Source organism: Harpia harpyja, chromosome 8, assembly GCF_026419915.1.
Source record: "Harpia harpyja isolate bHarHar1 chromosome 8, bHarHar1 primary haplotype, whole genome shotgun sequence".
NCBI classification, from domain to species: Eukaryota; Metazoa; Chordata; class Aves; order Accipitriformes; family Accipitridae; genus Harpia; species Harpia harpyja.
Genome location: NC_068947.1, coordinates 14,809,702 through 14,828,558, shown reverse-complemented (window position 1 = coordinate 14,828,558; position 18,857 = coordinate 14,809,702). Strand labels below are relative to the sequence as shown.

The window sequence follows — 18,857 nt, the reverse complement described above, 5'->3', positions numbered from 1 at the left end:
GCATAAGTGTGGGGTTTTCTCCTCTCTCTTTGTCCCCCACCCCTCCCCAGTTGTGTCAGTTTAATTCCTCCTAAAACCATAGACTTTATTCTGGGGTTCACATGAACAAATATTTAGAAAACAAATCCCGAGTTGTCTGGCTGCATGGGTCAAGTGTAAGTTTTACACTGTCCAGTTCCTTCATATACAAGGAAAGCAGTATATTTTTTAGAAGTTATGCATTTCTTTTCATAAAAAGGAAATGTTTAAAAAATTATATGTTATAAATCAGATACTTCAGAGATTCAGATTGCACTTTGAAGTCTTACTGAATTAATACTGGTTTGACACCATTGTAGGTCCTTCTGTGATAAAATTAGGTGCACTTCAATGTTTAGTATTGTGACACCAATACCAGTCTAAGCAGCCCCTTTTTGTCCCAGCTGTGTGTTCCTGCTTTTTTCCACCTGGGTCAGTTCCCCAGTGCAGTTTGAGTGATCCTGTAATAGTAGCACTGTCTCAGCCAAGCAGGTAGCAGTGGAAAAGGTACAGGATGCTTAAGTGGTACTGCTGCTGAAAAGAAATTATTGCTCTACTGCAACTGTAGTTCTGCCTTTGCCAGGTTTGAATTTGGGTGAGAAACTTTGTCATTTCAGTAAAGCTGCTTTTACATCGTTTCACACTTAAAGGATGGGTTCTTGCATCACGTGTTATAAATTTAGCGTAAGAGTGAAACTATTCATTCACAGTATAGTCTTTTTAGAGGAACTAGTGGTTTTAGGAACACTGAAGATAATTTTACAGTATACAAGAAAAATTATGGTAGAGTGTGTTTTGGTTTAGATGCAGTTGTTTCATAAGTATCTCGCACATACTGATCTAGAAACTAGCATAGTCTTCTAGTTTAGCAGTGTGCATTTAAAACTCATTGGGAGTACAAAGTATAATACAAACTCTGAGGATGAATGGCGTATCAGTGAAGTGTTGTATAAACTCAGTTTTAATTGTTGTTGTCTTTTCACTCTAACTTGGAAACCAGTCATGTACAAAAATGCTGTCTTCCCAAAATTTTAAGATTCCCTTTCTTAAGCATGGGGTAAACTGACAGAACCGACAGATGAAAGTGACTGTGCTCATGGTTCCACTGAATATGCAAAGTAAACTGAAGAGAGGTATATTATTTTTTCTTATTGAATTATGAATTTTAAAACCTAAAGATAGTGGTAATGTAGCTGCTGACTATTTCAGTGAAAACATTTAGCTAATAAGTTTTCCATAATACCAAAGCACTTAAACGTGGAGACAGGGATCTATGACTTCTTTGGGAACATGCTAAATGTGGTGCTGGTCACTAATTACTTGTATTTTGCTTAGTACTCAGTATATTGGCTATCAGGTATAGAAACATGCAGGTGACCATAAAAGTGGAGGGATATTTTGGGTTTTCATGCTGAAACCATATTGGCTTTTAATTTTATGTATGTGATTTTGTGGGAGAACCCAAGATGATGTACTGAGTTTCTATTTTGTACATGGATATATGAAGTAGTCTGATTTTTTTTTTTTTTTTCCTTTCCCCTTTTCATTCTTGTGAATTATTTCTTGGGACCAACAGATGTGATGTTATATATAAGTAGAACAGAAACAGTAAATACGTGTGTGTGTGTGTGTGTGTGTGTGTGTTCGGTTTTCAGATGTATGTGAATTTGTACATCTAAACATATGGGATTTTACCTAGTAACAGAACACACTGTATGTGCTCGGTACCATAAAAACAATGATTTGGAATTCCTCAGCTGTGTCTCTCTGGGAACTAGTCACGGAAGTTGAGAATCACTAGCACCCTATGAGATTTATTTACATATTTATTTTAAATTTCAGTAGTAATTTACTTACTTATTTTAAATTTCAGTAGTATTGGTTGTACTTCAGATTTTGGTGTATTATTTAAAATACTGCATAATAAATCTGATGTATTTGGTGAATCTTTTGCCCTGTATGTCTTATGTCAAGCAACATCATTGGTTGTCCATGTGTAGTTTCAAGAATAGGCTGCTGAGATGCAGAGTAACAGCAGCTTAAGAAATTGCTATTGTATAGATTTATATATGTCTAGATCCCTTATATTCCAGTATGTTAATAATCTCAATTTAATGGTGTATACCTCAGGATAATTTTCCTAGTAAATAAACAAATATTTTTGCTTCTAAGTAAGTATTTATATTTTATGTTGCTAGCAACAGGCCTGCCTGCATTTACCGAAGGTCAGTGACCTGAATTATGTTCATCTCTCACAGCAGTTTGTGTAGTCATGAGGTACGTAAAGATTTCTCCAGTGCTTCATGAGTATGACTTTAGAAATTACAAATAACCTTTTCACAGAAGAAAAATGTCAAGAAGCTTGTTGTCATTAGTTTGCAAAAGGTGCCATATTGAATCTTACAATACAGTGATACTGAATAAGGAAAATAAATCTACATACAAAGTGTTTTAATCAGTAAAATGTAAAAAGTAAAACCCTCCACAGCAGACTTCTCTTTTAATTCAAGCTCTTGGGTGTGCTATTGTTGATATTCTGAAAACTTCTTTAAATTTGTAATGGAAAGAATTCTTCCTATATGCTTAAAATTAAAGCAAAATTGTAGTGAAAATGTAGCCTTTCTTTAAAGGTGTTTATGATGGTCGCCTTTAGCACTTTGCAAACTTGCGTTGGATAGAATTGGATAGAATCTTTTAACTCTACATGCTTTAAATTAAGATCTATTATAGAAAGTAAATATGCAACATATTGTATGACTTACGTACATTCTTAAGTTTATGAAATAATATAGTTTAAATAGTCTTACTGCTCTGCTGCATCTAGATTCAGCTCAACTGGCTTCCTACTGTGCTTATATGTAATAAAATTGTCCCCATTTGCAAAAACTCATTATCTGGTTGATATCCAGGCAAACACAAAAAAGAGAAGAAATGGGGGAGGAGGATGAAACTTGTTCGGAGAGATGTTAGTAATGGTTTTTGCACTTTAACTTTTAGGTTTTTAGAAGTATGATTGTTCTGAAACCGACTTTGATTTACAGTGAACCTGTTGACGTAAGTTGGGTATTGAGTGTTTTGAAGGAAGGAGTGGATGCTCTTAAGGACTACACTGGAATAAAACATTAGTCCTCTGAGAGGCTAATATGTGAACTAGGTGTATGGTGTAAGGAAAAGTCAGAGACTCATGAAAGCTTTGTTTTTCACAGTCACCATCTTTATAATATGGGGGAGTATAACCTGAGATAAAATGTGCTCAGCATTTTTGGCTTATCTAACTAAACATTTTGTAGTAAAGCTGAACTCTACACTTGAAATTATTCATGAATGTGGAGTGGCTTTGGATAGGTAATCCCATTATCTGTATTTTGAGGAGATCAGAGGAGCATTGTGTGGGTAGGAAAGATGAAGAGTAGAAAGCAACAGTAATTAAAATAGGAAATAAAAGCATGAAGTAAAGTTTTAGCATGGTAGCTTCATACACAGTTGATTTCTAAGAACTGCTCTCTGTTTAAATGAAAGACTTCAGCTTTTATTCTTTTTGTTTGCTATATCACTTTCAATAATTTGCTTTTCAACACCTTTCTTGTCATCTCTTCTTCCCTCTACTCCTTTATTTCCAATTCACTTCTGTTCTATATCAGTAAGTAGATCAAACTGGGTTCTTGAAGCCCAGTATATGTTATTACTAAGGGGATTCTTCTAGTAATGATCTTACAGACTGTGTGATGAGTGCGATTTATTCTTGCCTCCTCTTATCATCAATTTATTATCTAAACCAGGAAGCCCTTGTACAGGCTGTGTAAAAGGTCATTTGGTTTTAAGAACTTGGCAATGCGGAGGCACAACAGAAGACACTCAGTTACTGAGTTTAATGTGTTGCCCCTGCAGCTATTATATGTGATTTGGTTGCATCTATTAAAAAAAAAAAAAAGTTTAAAATGTTACTCTTTTTATGTTGTGTGTCTGTGATACTGTTACCATCACAGTATCTCATTGTCTTTTTTCTCCACTAATGTTTTAAAAGTACTTTTTATGTTGTGGGTCCCTTCTTAGAATACAGTGCTACAATAGACACCTGCTTTTCCACTCCAGTTCTTAATTCCACACTAGTTGTCCAGTTCTTCAGAATGTGATAATTGTTGGAGAGCTGTATTGGTTTGTGATGGATATGTTTTGCTGGTTAGCTATGAAGTGGGCGGATGTATTGATTCCTTGTTAATAAACTGTTAATGATTTTATAGTTACATCAGCAACTCTTCCTTATTGTCAGTAGCTCTAATGTCATCTTCTAAATTCTGAAATAATTCAAGTCTGTGTGCGTTACCTTTCCAATGTGGTTTCTCCTTTCTTACACCTTTATGAATTCTTTGCAAGATAAATACTTTTTCAGAGTTAGTATTACAAGTGATTTTAAAATATTCTAGATTTCGTATCAGCAAAAAGCATAGCTTCCCATATGTATGAAGTTGCTTTACTGCTTTGACAAAAGCAGCTGTGTGATTTCAAGTTCTGTAGCTATAGCTTGGTAGTCTCTGTGTTTATTGGATAGTATGTTCTTATCAACTGATTTCCTCTTATGGTTTGGAATAGAGTTGGCAGTCTGTTGCCCACGACAGTGCTGTATGTTGCTAGCGTTGCAGTCAGTTTGATACAACATTAGGCTGTTGTAAAGCTCCGGAGATGTGCTAATGTGCTGCTTTTGGAGCTTACCATTCCCATTGTGGAACTGGCAGAAGACAATGTATGAACGCTCTACAGTCCATTTTGGCTGAAAATCAGCTAGCTTTGCTCAAACTATATTTGTTGATAGTTTGAACTAAGCTGGCTTAGTATTGAAACTAGCCTTGTACTGATGCAAATGAGAGGTGATTCTTGCTGTATTTGAGCTACAAGGTGGTAAAGACAAGAGAGTGATGCCTTCAGTCCTTGCAGCTACTACTGGAAGAGGCTTTCTATAATCCTGGTGTACATAGATACTGCAGGTTAAAAAAAAAAAAAAAAAAAAGGTATCTTGGCCAGAGAGCTTTCAAAAATGGGACTGTAGCTCTGTAGCCTAAAGACACCCATGTAGGCTGGACATATCTGGTGCTCCAGGACTTCTATTGTTTGTTTGTTTAAATCCAGAGACTATTTAGTGTAAAGAAGAGAAGAATTTTCTCTCCCTTCTTTTTTTTTTCTTGTTCTCGAATACAAGTGACTGCCTCTGCTAAGTTTAGTGGGTCTAAGCTCAGTGGAAGACACTGTCTGTCTGTGTGGTGTTTACACTTAGCATACATACCAGACCGAATCTTTTATCCAAATTGAAGCGATTTAGGCATGAGAGTGCCTAGTTTGTGGGATCTTGGGTAGCCTTAGGCAGTACCCATCAGCCTTGCCAAGTTCGTGGCTACTGGGGATGTGGCAGTGATGTTCTAGGTCTCTGTGGAACTTCAGCAGTAAAAAACTAAGGGTGTTGATTCATGATGTGGGATGGCCAGTTTTTTGTTTGCCTCCTCCATCTTTTGGAGGCATGACAGCAAGAAGTCACCTGCTTGTAAAATAACAATAGAACCGCTGCAACATATGCTCCTACGTGTATTAAAAAAGTAATTCTTCCTTGTCGTCCTGCCACCCCCTTTTGTGTGTGCATGTCTGTGTGTGCATGTCACATTTCTGTGGCACAAGGAAGAAGCCAGTGTGGTGGAAGAAAGCTGGCTGGGTTTAGGGTATATGCAGGACTTAAACAGTCATTGTTAATGAAGAAGTGGAGTGAACTGCAACGTTTTCTGCTCACATTGCAGTATCTAAGCGCATTTTAGGCTAGACACATTTTCTTGGAGTTACATAAATCAGGAGGTGTTTAAATAATAATCTAAACTCTACAATTTGAGCAGTTAGGTAATTTGCAGAGGTTCTCTAAAATTCTCATTAATTTCTAAGTGGTTTTGATGTTTTCATAGGTTGTAGACCACCAATGATGTTTTGTTGGAGAACAAATGAAAAGCAAATACTTGAAAAATACTTTGACCAGGGGTTGGTTAGTTGTTGGGTGTTTGTTTGTTTGTTTGCTTTTTCTTTTCATAATCCCACCATTTTTTTAAACTTATGTTAGAGACTTCTTCCTAGAAACTCATGCCTTTATATCTCTTTGTCTTGTAGAAAGTTATAATTTTATTTTTATGAGCATACTTTAATTTGGTGTAAGGTGAACCTAATGCAATTTCATGCGAGATACGAGGAAGAAATGGACTTGTACATTTATGGATTTACGTGCACTTATAGTTCTACAGTTGTTGATTTGGTAAAATCCTACAGAAGTTCAGTCATGTTTTATGAATATTGTCCTGTGTTTCTGTAAAAATCCATATATTTAAGGGCTTTGCACAGATGGGTAACTACCAATGATTTCACTTTTGTAGGTCTGAGAAGAACTTTTTTGGAAGACCTTAATTTTCAGAACTGTTCAATGACCAGTTAAAATTTAAGTTAATCCCTGAAATTTTGATACTTAGATAATTTTTTTTTTTCTAACAGTCGATGTCAGTGGAAGATAGTCTTTCTAATGTCTGTCTCTACTTTTACTGTCAGAAAACTTCATTTTCTGTTGGAACTTCCTTGGTTTAGCTCTGTGGTTATACCTGAGAGCTAGGGTTGAACTAAGCACTACGTGGATCTAGTAGAATGGAGGTTTTATGGGGTTTTTTTAGGTATCTTACTAGTTTGTATCTACATTTACTTCTTTTTTCTTCATTTTGCAGTGTTGTTTGCTGCTGGACTCCCCCCGTCCCCCACACCCCTGCAGGATGATATGAGACTTGAAAGAAGACGATGCATACAGGTAATCTTATTTTCAAGGGTATTTAGAAGGGAAATCTTTGATGTTCTTGATCTACTTTTTGTTTCTATTCCATTCTCTGCACGCCCAAAATTATGTTGTTCCAACCTCAGTAGAATATTTAAGAGTCTGCAGAATTTCAAGATCTTTCTTTGCCCTTTGAAACTCTTCTGCAACTGTCCAGGAAGAAGATGGTTTCCCTGAATGGAAATATTGTTTCCAAAGTTTTATGCAAAAAAAAGTTTGCTTTTAAAGATGCTAACTAAATGTACTGCTTTCAGTCTTGTCTTATTTGTTATTACTCCCTTTTAATGCCCCCCATTTGCCAACAGATGTCACCTGTTTAGTGACACATTATTTCAATCATTCATTAACTTTCTTTTGAAGAAATGTTACGGATCCATCTGAAAAAGAGCATTTCATTCAAATTAATAGCTAAGAGTTCACTATGCCTTATAACATGCTTATGTCCAGTTACTGTAAGATTTCTAAGGAACTGATGATCTTTGCACATCTTTGAAAGTCAGTAGTCATTCTTCAAATTGGTGTTCTGGGAAGTTCTTCCATTTTTTGTTAATCAAAATACTGTACGTACCAAGTGTATTTGCAGATTAAATAGCTTATTCTTAGTGATACTGTTTTGCTGGAAATATGGTTATTATTTTGACATGAAAAATCATGATCAACAGAAGTAGAATAAAATTTAGGTTGTACAGGAGGATTGATGTAGTTCTTTGCACCCAAATGCCCTTACTTAAGTAATGAACAGTTCTGTGACTTACATTTTGAGGCCTATAACAGTGAAGTACACATAAGACAGATCTTTTATTTGCTTGTTTGGCTTTAAAACCCATGAATCCTTGGGGCTGGGGAAAAAAGCTAGATAGATTTACGTATGCATCCAGATCATCTCCTGATTGACAGTCTTCAGTTGCATCAGCTGTTCATGCATAAACAGCTTTAGAGGGTATATTTACATGGAGCGTGTTGGATTAAGACCAAGATGCTGTAAGTGCATATTTCATTCTGTGAAAACTAAATATTCATTCATTTCAGTTGAATGTTCGTAAGTTGTATGTTGATAGCTCAAGTAAAACTGGGTCTAAAGAATTCTAAAATTAGGTGGGGCAAAGAAGAGGAGAAAGAAAAAAATATTCTGAAGGGATATTTCATTTATTTTAAATATATAAATCTGGAGGAATACATTTAAAGTCTCAAAATTGAATCTTTTGATGTCCTGTCAAATTTGTGGAGTTCTGTCTAGCAGGCAGTCATTGCAATTGATAACATTGTAGGTCATTTGCTTGTTGCAGTGTAGATTAAAATATAGCCCAACTTAAATATTAAGAAAATGGCTTGAAAGCTTTAGAAGTATTGATCCCAGAACTGAAAGGAAAGATAGTATTATGAAATAGTACCTTACGTATCTTACACTGTTTGAGAGAATTAAGTTTCATATTGGAATACGTTAATCTGATTTAAAACTTAGGCACTTTCAGTTTTGGTCGGACTTTCTGATGATGCTGAGCTTGTAGAATTACAAGCTTCAAGAATAGAAATGTATACAAGATTTTGAATTTTAAGTAGTAATTCTGTCTTCTAAAGCCCAAATTCTTTATTTAGAAGTCCCGTGATAAATACAGAGTGAAAAACAGTCATACCTTGACAAAGACTTGCAGGTTTCTGATGTGTCAGATAAGTTGGAAGTTAGACAAGTAAGAGTTATTTGCAGTTTCTGTTTATTAGGAGAGCCAATATTAGTATGCTGAGGTTCTGAGAATAAACATGATTTGCATGCCTTAAAATGAAAAAATGTACTGTAATTATTTTGTAATGCAGTAACAGCAAGAGTCATATGATGACTCTGCTGATACCTTTCTTCAGTTCAAAGTAGCTGAGGAGAGGTCAGGCCAGAAATTGAAAGGTTTTGTGGTTATAGAGGACAGGTCTTTTGCATTTTCAACAAGGCTTGGCTTCTGAGGGTGACTGATCAGAGATGCCTAGTACTGTCTAAGGTACCTTTGGCTAAAGGATGAAAGCTTCTATAGGCTAAGTAAATTGTTTCTCATAATGGGCATCTCTTCATTTCACTGGAAACTGACCTACTCTAAAACCCTAAAATTAACCACAGCGTAACTGGGGGAAACAATCCTCTTGAGGAAGAGGATTTTTTCACTTTTTTTATCTTGGAATACTTGAATTTTAGATCACCACTTAAGCTGAAAACACAGAAATGTATTAATGTCCACTGTTTTAAAAAAAAAAAAAAGTGAAAATATTAAGAAATGGTGATATTGAATCTTATTTTCCAATTTGACTAACCAGGAAAACAAATTTGCAGCCTGTCTGACTTCTGGTTTTGCCCTTTCTTAGCACCTATGATATGTAGAACACATGTAGAGAAGGGCACTTTAAGATACTGTTTGGAGAACTGAAAGATTTTCAATAATTGCTTTTTGTCAATCTTGTTAACTTGTAGATTTTATAGGATGTATACTGCTTTTTCGTGAAATGCTGCAAAAAGGAAAGCTGGGGGTTCAGCTCATTATAGGAAAAGCTAAATTTCTATTTCAGACATGCTTGTTCATTACAAATGCATGTTGTGATAACAAAGTTAATGCCTTAGAATGTGGTTTGTGATTAAAAAAATATTTTCAGAATGTGAATTTTTCTTTTTACCTCTTTGTAGTTTGAAAGTCAGTCTCTCCAGGACGTTTTGTGAAAGGAAGGAACCATAAGTGCCAATGCTATTACTACCATTATGGTTGTAGTTATTATGCTGATAATCACACTAGCAAGTGTTTTTTATGGTGTGGTAGCATCAAATACGGGATTGTGCTCTGTACTTACAAGCAAGAATTCATCTTGTGTTTAAAAGTTCATGTTCTCAAAGTGATTGCTACATCTTGTCCTGCACTTGTTAAGCAGAGTATAACTGTGTGGTTGGTTGTTACTTTTTTCCCTCCTCTTTGTGAAGGCTACCTTATAAAAATGGATTGGTTCTGTAACAAAGAACTTTCTGGTTTTGGCTTTGATTTTTCTAGTTAGCTGCAGCCTAGGAATATGTAACTAAAAAGAACTAGTTGTCTGATCTTTAAGCTTTTGAAGAGCTTAAAGCTTCTTGTCTTGTCTTAACCTTCATAAGAAAAGGACTTGTATGTCAGTTGAGAGTATAAGGGACCAGTATAGATCTACTAAACCGAAAGTACAAGTTCCAGAAGCATCCATTCCTTAACACCACATGCTGATAACTCTCAGAGGAGATTAACTGGTAACAGTTAATGCTGAAGTATTGTTCTTGAAAGCAGAAGGGAAGGAAAAAGAGTCTGCATGTTCTGAACTGCTTTTTGATGATGATGCACTTTATGTTAAAACACAACAGGTATCTCTTCCTGATTTAGATCTCTCACAAGACCATTGAACAACATTGTTTGGGACATTTCTGCATACTAAGGGCAGCATAGAAACAGGGTAACTGTTATCAGTTATGTCTTAGACATATGTAGTATATAAATATTACAGTATTTTTGTCCAATTCTTATGCCTGTATAAACTGATCCAGAGGTTTGATCATATAAATTCATTAAAAAGAAGCATAGGGTGATTATTTTACCTTTAATTGTGTGGTAGAATTTATCATGTATTAACTTTATTTTTTTAACACATTCACACTTTAATGGGTAGATTTGAATGTAGAAAACAGATCAAAATAATAGTTATATCAAATTCTTCTCATCATCATGAAAATATATTGAATGCACTAGAGATGTTGAGAACCAAGCAAATGATATAAAAGGTGAAAATTATATATTCAAGTTTGATAAAACATTGGAAATTATCATATTGCTCTTAGCTTCAGGAAAATATTGTTCATGTTTGGAAAAGAAAAAAGCAAGCCATTCCAATAGTACTCAATAAGAATAGTGCAAGAACAATGAAGTAGTAAATACTTGCCTAGATACTTGCCCCCCCCCCCCAGCTGCATTGCTTATTAAAATTTATAGCAAATGCAGAGTAAAGACTTCTGGGAAGTTCTTGGATTGGGTGGAATTTATAGTCTTGCAAGTGTTCAGGTGTTAGTTTTGTGTAAGAGTAGAATGAAAATTTAGAATTGGGCCATGTCTCTCACATCTCATATTCCTAATATTTTAGCTACTGATTTCATTGAGCCTTGTAGCTATTTTGAATAACGTTTTTGTATCTGTCAGTAGTAAAAAAACAAACCAAAGCAAAAAAATGCCACTGTTATTCTGTAGTAAAAAAAAAATTGTCCAATATTGCTGCTCTGTATTTTGAAGTTCATCTGTATTATGTTATACCAGGTCTGCTGATATGCCTTTGAACTAGTTTGTACTACTAAGCTTTACCAGGGAATTCCAAAAACTTACTGGGGCATCACCTTTTTACCACTTACCTGTATCTTCTTGTGGAGATGATGACAGTACTATCTATGTTTCCACTTAAGTAATTGTGTACCTGGAGTGTCTTTTGCGAGATCTGTGTTGCTGGCATAAAACCACAATTGGGTTGTAAAGGAGCAAATGTTTAGCCTGTGTGCTAATTCCATACTGAAGCATGGTATGGGCTGGTTCCGGTTTTGTTTCTGTTTGGTGACTTCCATTCTAATTAGAGTGATTCTATCTGTCAGTAACTTGTTCACATATTTGATTGTGTCATTGCAGGCAGTTTTTGTTGGATATTCAGGTTTTGGCTGGGCAGATAAACAGAAGTTTAACGTAAACAGAAGATAGCAAGAAAATAACATAAGAGATGGAGTTGCTTATTAGTAGTGGAAGTTTTAAATATAGATAGCTAATGAGCACTTCGAATGAATAAGAATGCTTTTCGGGTTAACCACTGTTTTTACATAGATAATTCCCTTTGCAGGAGTTATTCATGCTGTCTTTCTGCCTGCTAGTTTTTTGTCAGCAGTTGTGAGAACGCAGTCAGGAATGAGTTGAACACAGTTGTTTACTGAAGGGCAACAGTTACCATACTGAAAGTGGATGTTCTGCTTTTCAGAGATGGAGTCATTGACCTCAATGAATGATAACCTTGAAGTCAAGAGACTAGATTAATGCTCTACTTTCTGTATTTGAGATCAGAAACGTGAAAACCTGGACAGCTAAAGTTAGATTCGTGCATCCATATTTAAAAAGAAGTTGCCTATTTAAAAGAAAAAGGGATTATTCCCCCCCCCCCCCCCAAATTGCTTAGTACCCATGATATTGAAGATTAAAGTTTTCAGCCCTCATGTAAGAGGAAACAACTGACAAAAATCCTGTTCCAGGGTTATGGCATGGAAGTATCACCTGGTGGAGAATGCTACTTTTCTTATTCAGGAACAGACTGAAGCATCTGAACCAGAAAATCTTGAGAGGCCTCTGTTTTTATTTAATTTGCTTCCTCTTGAGAGAGAGCAACTCTCTGAAGAGAGATGGGTGTGAATTCTTGTAGAAAGCCCTGTTAGTAGTTGTCTAGGGTTTTTTTCATGTCTGGAAGTTTCATTTGTGTTTTGCAGCAAAATTGAAATATTCTTTCTTAGGCTGCTCATAAGAGTGCTCAGTGGGGCTCACAGGGGCGTTGGGTGGCAGTAGTCAACAGCATCTCATTTCTTCAGGAGGGCAGGGAGAGGGGAGGATGCAGAGAGCTCCAGCCACTGCAGCCAAGTCTACCTCTCCTGTGTTGGCAGAGTTGAGATATTCTCAGCTCCAGGGACCATTGAGATAGGGATTCAGAGGAGCTTTGTGCTTTCAGAAGCATTACATTGCTGCATAATGCTTGAAATAAAAGTATCTTAAAGATACACACCTCTAGTTTTAATAATTTGGAAAAGTAATTTCTATTCATTTTGTATCCTGATTTATGTGGTCCTCTTTTCAAAACTTTTTTTTGAGATAACTTTCAACAAAGTATTAAGTGATGAAGGCATTTCTTTTTGATGAACGGTAATGCTCCAGCAGCTATATTGCGAGGCTGAAATTTATTTGTTACCTATTTCTAAGAGCAAAGACTCATTTAGACTTGAGAAAAATTTGATTTTGAACAAAAAAATTCAAATTCATATTAAGAATTACTATCTTAATAATTATAAAAAATGTTACACATTTCCAGAATTATTGGTTGGTCAGTCCACTGAGAATGCCTGAGGTCTACAATGAATATAACACTACAAATATAGAGTCTTTCTTATAGCCCTTAAAGTCATCAAATGAGCAGCTGTAATGAAAAAGCCCCTGTGGTGTCAGAGTGTTCAGTCTGTGAATGAAAAGTAAAGGTTCTCTTGGGTAACACAGTAATAGGATGGCTAGACTGCATTTAGAGCTGCTAATATAGTCTCGGCATTGTGCTATATCATGTTGACTTACTGGCTCAGGTGTTTGCTTGTGTGAGTGTTCCTGTCTTAGGCATCATATTGCAGACAGCTTTTTTTGTCCTGTTTTTGTATGCTTTCCATAGCAAACTGCATTCACGGAGTGTTACTGTTTGCCTGGGTTGGGAGGTTTTTGAGTGAAGTTAGGAGTGGGGATGGGCTTTGAAGTGAATCTTAGCCCTGTGCTTCTTGCGGTAAGGCCATTGGTTTGTATCCAGAGGAAGCTTCTTCCCTTGAATTCAGCAATGGCCAACACTAGTTCAGGAGCTTGCCCTTTACAGCTTTCTAAGAATCACATCTGAAGTCTTGCATTCCTAAAGTACATGCTAGGGTGCAAATCTTTCATTGCACACAGCAATAGCTTTATTTGGATTTGCTATCTGTGGAGACGGAATACCCAAAATTCATCAGTTTTGACCAGCCCTGGCACTAAAAAAGCTTAATAGTGGCTTAACTTAAACATGCACCACTTTGGTTCCTTAGCATACCCTATGTAGAATCCATAAGCAGGGGAATAAATGTTCGTAGGAGGCATCCTATTTTATAAATCATGCAGTCAGATGTAAATGATCTCTCCCTCCATCCATGAACAGTTATATTCTTTTGAGGTTAGGTTTTAAGATAGGGAAGCCATAGGATCGCTCTCTTAACAGCCAGTCCCGAGTACTTCATAGTTCTTGGTAGGAATTCTGTTGATAGTACTTTATCAGGTAGGTGAGGTGCAAGAACTATGCAAACATTGTTCATAAATCTTGCTGAAATTGGACATTATGACTTCTTAAAAACTGTTATTTTTCTGTTTCTATCAGCCAGCTGTTTCCTATTCCCTTGATATATGGTTTTTAATATGTTTATATTAAATGCTATTCCATACGGTGGTGACCACACGTTCTGTTAGCTTGAAGCCTAACTGGTATGCCAAGCCGGTGTATTACCAGCTTGTCAGAGCAACATATGATACACTAAGACTTGATGATGGAGTTTTTTACCTAGTTACACGTAGGGCAGTAAGTGTTCCTCTCACCAGGTTTTATGATAGTTTCCATGTCTTAATATGCAATCAACTATCCATGCTTATTAGCTTGGATATTTGAATAAGACAACTTAAGGACGTACTTGTCAGTTGTTGTATGTCACTAGATGCAGCTCAGACATAATCTAAGTGGGTCTAGTTAAAACCTCCTGTACTAAGGAGCGTAATTGAGCTTGGAAAATGTCGTAAAACTGGGAATGTTTCAGTTCTCAGATTTTCATCTTGGTGCTCTATTCTCAAAAATACACATTTGTTGATAAACTGTTATGGACAATGATTAGATTAGACAGCAAGAAACAATCATTTGTTTTCATAAGCGGTGGTGAGACATTAAATTTGCAGTTTTGACCTTTCAGTTATCCTGGCAACAGTGGGTAAACGCAGCACAACATAAATTGATCAACCAAAGTGGTATTCTGAAGCCTTGTTTCTGGGGCCCAGCACTTCATTGATACTTATATCTAACTCCTGTTGACATTTTGCTGAGTTAAGTACCTAAATATCTTTGAAGATCTAAATTTTAGTATATTGCAGATAGAGACAGCTGTTGAATGTATTTGCAATAAAGGTGGAACAGGTGGCAGCAGTTTTGTTCCAGACACAAGAGAGAGATTTGTTCTTGATTTCCTCCTCCCCCATGGAAATCTATTGGTGCCTGGATTTTCCTAACAAATTGATTATTAAGGGTCCCTTAAACTGAGGGTGCAAGCATAGTATTAAGTTGTACTTGTACTGGTTATTTCTGGTTCTTCTAACTGGTTTCTTTTTTGCATACTCCTGATGTCTATTTCATTGTCTTACTGAATCCACTTTATGTGTGAACAGAGAATCCAACCTAAAGTTTGGTACACCACCCAACACTGTTACCTTGTCTCACAGTGTCTTTACTAACATCACAGAGAATTTTCATATTTGTGCATCTTGCCTATTTGAGGTCAATATCTTGGAGTGAACTTGCTGCTTTTTTGCCTACCTCTGAAATGTAATGTAGAAGGATTGATAGATGTGCTCTGCCAGGAAATGAAATAGAAAGATCATGTTTGCAAAGGTGGGTGAAGTCAATTTCATTCTTGCCTGGTTTGTGGACACAAGCGATGTTTTACCTGGCTATGTAGGCAGTAAGGCATTTGAATAGAGAAGAAGTGTTGTAGTACTGTGATTATAGTCCACAGTTCCTTGGGTCTGTCTCACCATTCCAGAGGAATAAATAAATAACTGGTTTTGGCAATACATGAAGATCCCTGTACAGACAGCAGCGATTATAGAAGCCCAAGAAGTGGGATGAATACAACCATATTTTGATGGATTCTTTTTTAAATGCTAGCTTATCTGTACTAGGACTTTCATCCATCTTCATGCTCCTCCAAGGTCACCGAATATGCCTAGATGGTATGAACTGAGACTGCAAGTTTTTCTATATTAGTAAAAGTATGTATGATTTCACCTGTCACATTAATATGAGTTCTGACTTGCTAGTAATGTCTCTCAGAAGTAGATGAGATCCTTCTCTGTGAGTTGGATTGAATATAAAATGGGTAAGTGATATCTTCATGTAGGTATGGAATATTGGCTTACATGTATTAGATCAGCTTATTAAAAAATATTAAAGGAAAAAAAAAGTTTACCAAGTTTTGTACCTTTCAGTAATATGGAGGCTTTGTGCTAGCTTGAAATGAAAGGGGGAGCTTGCCCTTTGAAATATTTCACTTGTTAAAGTTTACCAAAATATCTGTGAAAAGCAACGGATGTCCATCATACCTTCATTTACAACTTTGTTTTAGGTAGTGTTCCATATTTTTATGTTAAGATGATGCTTTAAGTGGGCTATGTGTTAACTCCTTAAAGATTGTAAAACAGTAATCTATTAATTGATTTACTCTTGTTTCTTAATATTAAGTTATACATTTCTAAAATTTTTTGCTGTAAAATTAAGTAAACATTTTACAGTGCTGAGTAATTCTTGGAGACTTACCTGAGTAAAATGATGTATCCATAGCATATAGTTTAAGTGTATTTCTGGTGCTTAGTCTCAGGTGGTGGTGTACAAAAGCTAGTGTTTCTTTTAAGCTACATGTTCACATCTCTGGATTCTTCTCCGAAATTCAGTTTTTCAAAATTGGCATGTTGAGATGTTGAAGGAAAACTTTGATTCTAGCATTAAGATGATTCTGATAAATAACTGAAAAAATACAAGGTGGTCTTGTGTACTTCAATTTAGACTAGTTTGTGAAGATCTTTGCATGTATACATTTTGTACTTGGTGATCCTCAATATCAACTAATTGTTCTTGTCCTTTGATCTCAATAGCTTCTTTTAAACTAAGTACCTTGCAAAGAAACAGATTCACCAGGCCAAAATCTTCAAGCAAGCAGTGCAGTTTTTAGACTATAGCTTTTGACATGCCTGCCGCCTTCTTTCTTTGCACCCCAGTATTTTACAAAAAATGTGTTCACAATTGAACCTTTTCTGTTTTGCCATTTTCACTGTTTGGAAGGAGATTTTTCTCAAGATGGGTAGAAGACACTGTTTGTAAAGTATGCCAAAAAAAGAGTTGCAAGAGCAGATGTAGTCAGAAAAGATTTAAGAATAAAATTTCACAGACAAAAAGGCCCACTTCTCTGTTAGTAAATTGAATGTTCCCAGCCACTGAAGCCGATCACATGGAACAGCACACATCTGTGCTAGTTAACTGTCCTAGCCTGTAAAACTGGGTGGCTGCCTGAAAGCTGCCTATTGGGAAGGATTCCTGGAACATGCTGACTGCCACACATTCCCAGGAGTTACTGGGGAAGAGTGCTAGTTGGAACGGATGCTGTGAATGCTCTAACGTTTTACGAACACAGCGGATCATAGTTCTGTGTTTAGGAACCTTCCTCGACCCACCTGAATCTGTTAGTATAGATGTACACAGCTGCTAGTTCCATGTTTACTGAACTGGTAGAATCCTTTTTCCTTTCCCTTTGTACTTACTGTTGTCTTGGAAGACGACTTTTTTTTTCTTCCTGGTCAAAACAAAGAAAACACTGTTGTTTTACCTTTTGTTATGTATACATAATATATATAAATATATATATGTATAACTTTTTTCCTGACCTGGAGCTGCAGGAATATTGCTTTGCTTCCTTCTCACGTACAAAGCTTGAGATAATTTTGGCTTGCTTTCCTGTAGGATTTCTTCAAAAGTTCTCTTTTCTTCCATCTTCTGACAAATTGTATCTGTAAAGTTGTTCTTGTCCTCTGGCTTAGGTTGAGTTTATGGACTTTATGGGTCTTCATGACTTCTCTTCTGAAAAAAAGAGATTTTCCTCAGAAAAAGAGGCTGTTTCACACCCAAATCAATTGGTCAATTTTCAAGTGAGGATTCTGCAACTTCAGTTTAGAATGCTGTGTTCAGCTTTGTATTCCTACAAAGATACTGGTAGCAAAAGGCCCCAGGCAACAACTGTTTGAATCTTGAGAAAGGCAAAAAGTAGTTGTTGTGTTTTTTGTTTGTTTGGTGTTTCCTTATATGTCTGGAGGCATGTGGAGCTCCAGGGGAAGGCAAGAAGTGAAACTTCGTTTTTTCTTGGGAGGAATCCAGACTCTATAGGCTGCCATCCAAATGCAAAAATTCTGACACTCTCTGTTCAGAAAAAGTGCCACCAAAATGTAGCTAGCTGAATACTCCACTTTTTCAATAGAAGGCAGTTTCCTTAAATAGAATTTGGGAGCTAACTTTGTCTAGAGCAATGATTTGGGTTAAAAACACTGCCAGATCTATAGTGACGTCTTTTTACTTGAAGTCTTTCACTCTCGCTACAGGTATTCAACTCAGATGCATGTAAACACTCAATGTATATTGAGACAGCTGAGGAATAATTTGTGTGCTGTAACTCTGTGATCTATAGCCTATATAATATGAATGAAAAATCTACTTCACCATTTTTTTGGGAAGGAAGGGAATGGGTTGGTAGAGAAGAGAATGGAATTCTTGATTTGCACACACACACTTGCTCATCATTTACAGCTTGGTTATAGTTTAAAAGTATTTTAATATGGTATTTTATTGTTTTATTTTGTATCACACTTTCTTCAAAGATATGAGTTTATTAGCAGTATCTTTTTGCCATCAAAAATCCACATTATCCTCAATAACAGATTAGCAGTAGCTTCATCTTTCCAACAAGCTGCAGTAAACCATTAGGAAGATTGTTAATCTCCCTCTTACCTAAGCCTTTTGATCAATTTAGAGAAAAGTGAATTGGCGTCTTATGAGCAAGTCTATGTAGCAGGCTATTTACAGTGATTTGGTCTCCTCTCAAGATGAGCTTCATGGTTATTTATCTAATGAATCAGGTGAATTTCATCAAAGACCAGGTAATTAGACAGTTATTGCACCTTTTGGATTAATGGGACCTCTGACAGAGGTCTGCCTTTCCTTTCTGTCTCTCCTTATTCAAAGATATGAACTATCTGCAAGAGTTGATCAGTTTTTGAAAATAAGAAGTGCCTTAGAAAGTTATTAGAAGCGTGTGTATAAGATGCTCCACGGAGAAGCATCAATAGGCTCATTTTTGAAGAGTCAGGGAGTCTCTTTTCTCCAGCTCATTCTGGGGTCCTCAGTACAGTTGCAGGGAAAA

General features: G+C 36.2%; 1 protein-coding gene across 3 annotated transcripts in view; it reads left to right on the top strand.

Annotated features, from left to right (window-relative positions):
* The window catches only part of DYRK1A (dual specificity tyrosine phosphorylation regulated kinase 1A), an 88,877-nt gene that overhangs the window by 23,880 nt on the left and 46,140 nt on the right, over positions 1-18,857 (top strand). For all 3 annotated transcript variants that reach the window (XM_052793871.1, XM_052793870.1, XM_052793872.1), the window contains exon 2: positions 6,756-6,835. In XM_052793871.1, coding sequence (XP_052649831.1) covers positions 6,826-6,835 — 10 coding nt within the window. In that variant the 5' untranslated portion in view covers positions 6,756-6,825. The remainder of the gene's footprint in view (positions 1-6,755; positions 6,836-18,857) is intronic.